The following is a 1,055-nucleotide window of genomic DNA, read 5'->3' on the forward strand; positions in this document are numbered from 1 at the left end:
TGTGTGTGTGTNTGAGGTGATGTAAACACTAATAAGAAAGCAAAATTTTTCCCAAATAAAAATTTTTCATTTTCGCTTATTTACAATTAGATCTCATTAGTCATGAAAGAGATTGAGACAAGAATCATGCATTTGAGTTTGATTGAGTAAAATGGAAAAGCTTTACTAGTCCTGTTATTGATGATGACTAGGGGTGTGTGTGTGTGTGTGTGTGTGTGTGTGTGTGTGTGAAATGCAAAATGTAGAATGATAAACAGCTAATAAAAGAAATCATTTTGGTTTTTGTATACAAGCTTTTAAATTTTTATTCAGTTAAACATCTTTAGTTGAACAGGAAACGGCATGTCATCCCAACTCTTGGGTATTATAAACCAGAGAAAAAAGAGAATTTTTATGTCCTTTAAGTTCCCTAATTTTACTCAAATTTATTCACATAAATACATTGAACGACTACTACTATTATATAAATTATTCTGTGGTATAATTGCAAAAGAAGTTTTAATTCTCTATCCAGATACTTTGGAAATACAAAGTATTATTTTTTCAGGCATAACCATCTTTATAACATGAATGAGCATTGTATTGCTCTATCTGAAACTTCACTTTGATTAACTTTAGCTTAACCACAAGTGATCACTGTTATTTTTCTATAGGCATTGTTATTATTTTTCTGTTCACACATGGTAAAAGTCAGAAGACCACAATGGGAAACCATACAAGAGTGACAGTGTTCATCCTAGCAGGTTTGACTGATGACCCAAAATGGAAAGTGGTGTTGTTTATCTTCCTGCTTCTCAACTATTTGCTAAGCGTCACTGGCAATCTCATCATCATCACACTCACCCTGGTGGATACTCAGCTTAAGACACCCATGTATTTTTTCCTTCGGAATTTTTCCTTCTTAGAAATTTCATATACTACTACATGCATCCCTAAATTGCTAGCTATTATGGCTACAGGGGACAAAACCATTTTCTATAATAGTTGTAGCACCCAAGTGTTTTTTGCCTTCCTGCTTGGAGCATCTGAATTTTACTTGCTGGCAGCTATGTCCT

General features: G+C 33.6%; 1 protein-coding gene across 1 annotated transcript in view; it reads left to right on the forward strand.

Annotated features, from left to right (window-relative positions):
• Positions 1-703: 703 nt before the first annotated feature.
• LOC103598887 (olfactory receptor 6C74-like) overlaps positions 704-1,055 on the forward strand; it is a 2,070-nt gene continuing 1,718 nt past the window's right edge. Inside the window, exon 1 of the mRNA XM_008582950.1 lies at positions 704-1,004. Coding sequence (XP_008581172.1) covers positions 704-1,004 — 301 coding nt within the window. The remainder of the gene's footprint in view (positions 1,005-1,055) is intronic.

Source organism: Galeopterus variegatus, unplaced genomic scaffold, assembly GCF_000696425.1.
Source record: "Galeopterus variegatus unplaced genomic scaffold, G_variegatus-3.0.2 Scaffold2772, whole genome shotgun sequence".
NCBI classification, from domain to species: Eukaryota; Metazoa; Chordata; class Mammalia; order Dermoptera; family Cynocephalidae; genus Galeopterus; species Galeopterus variegatus.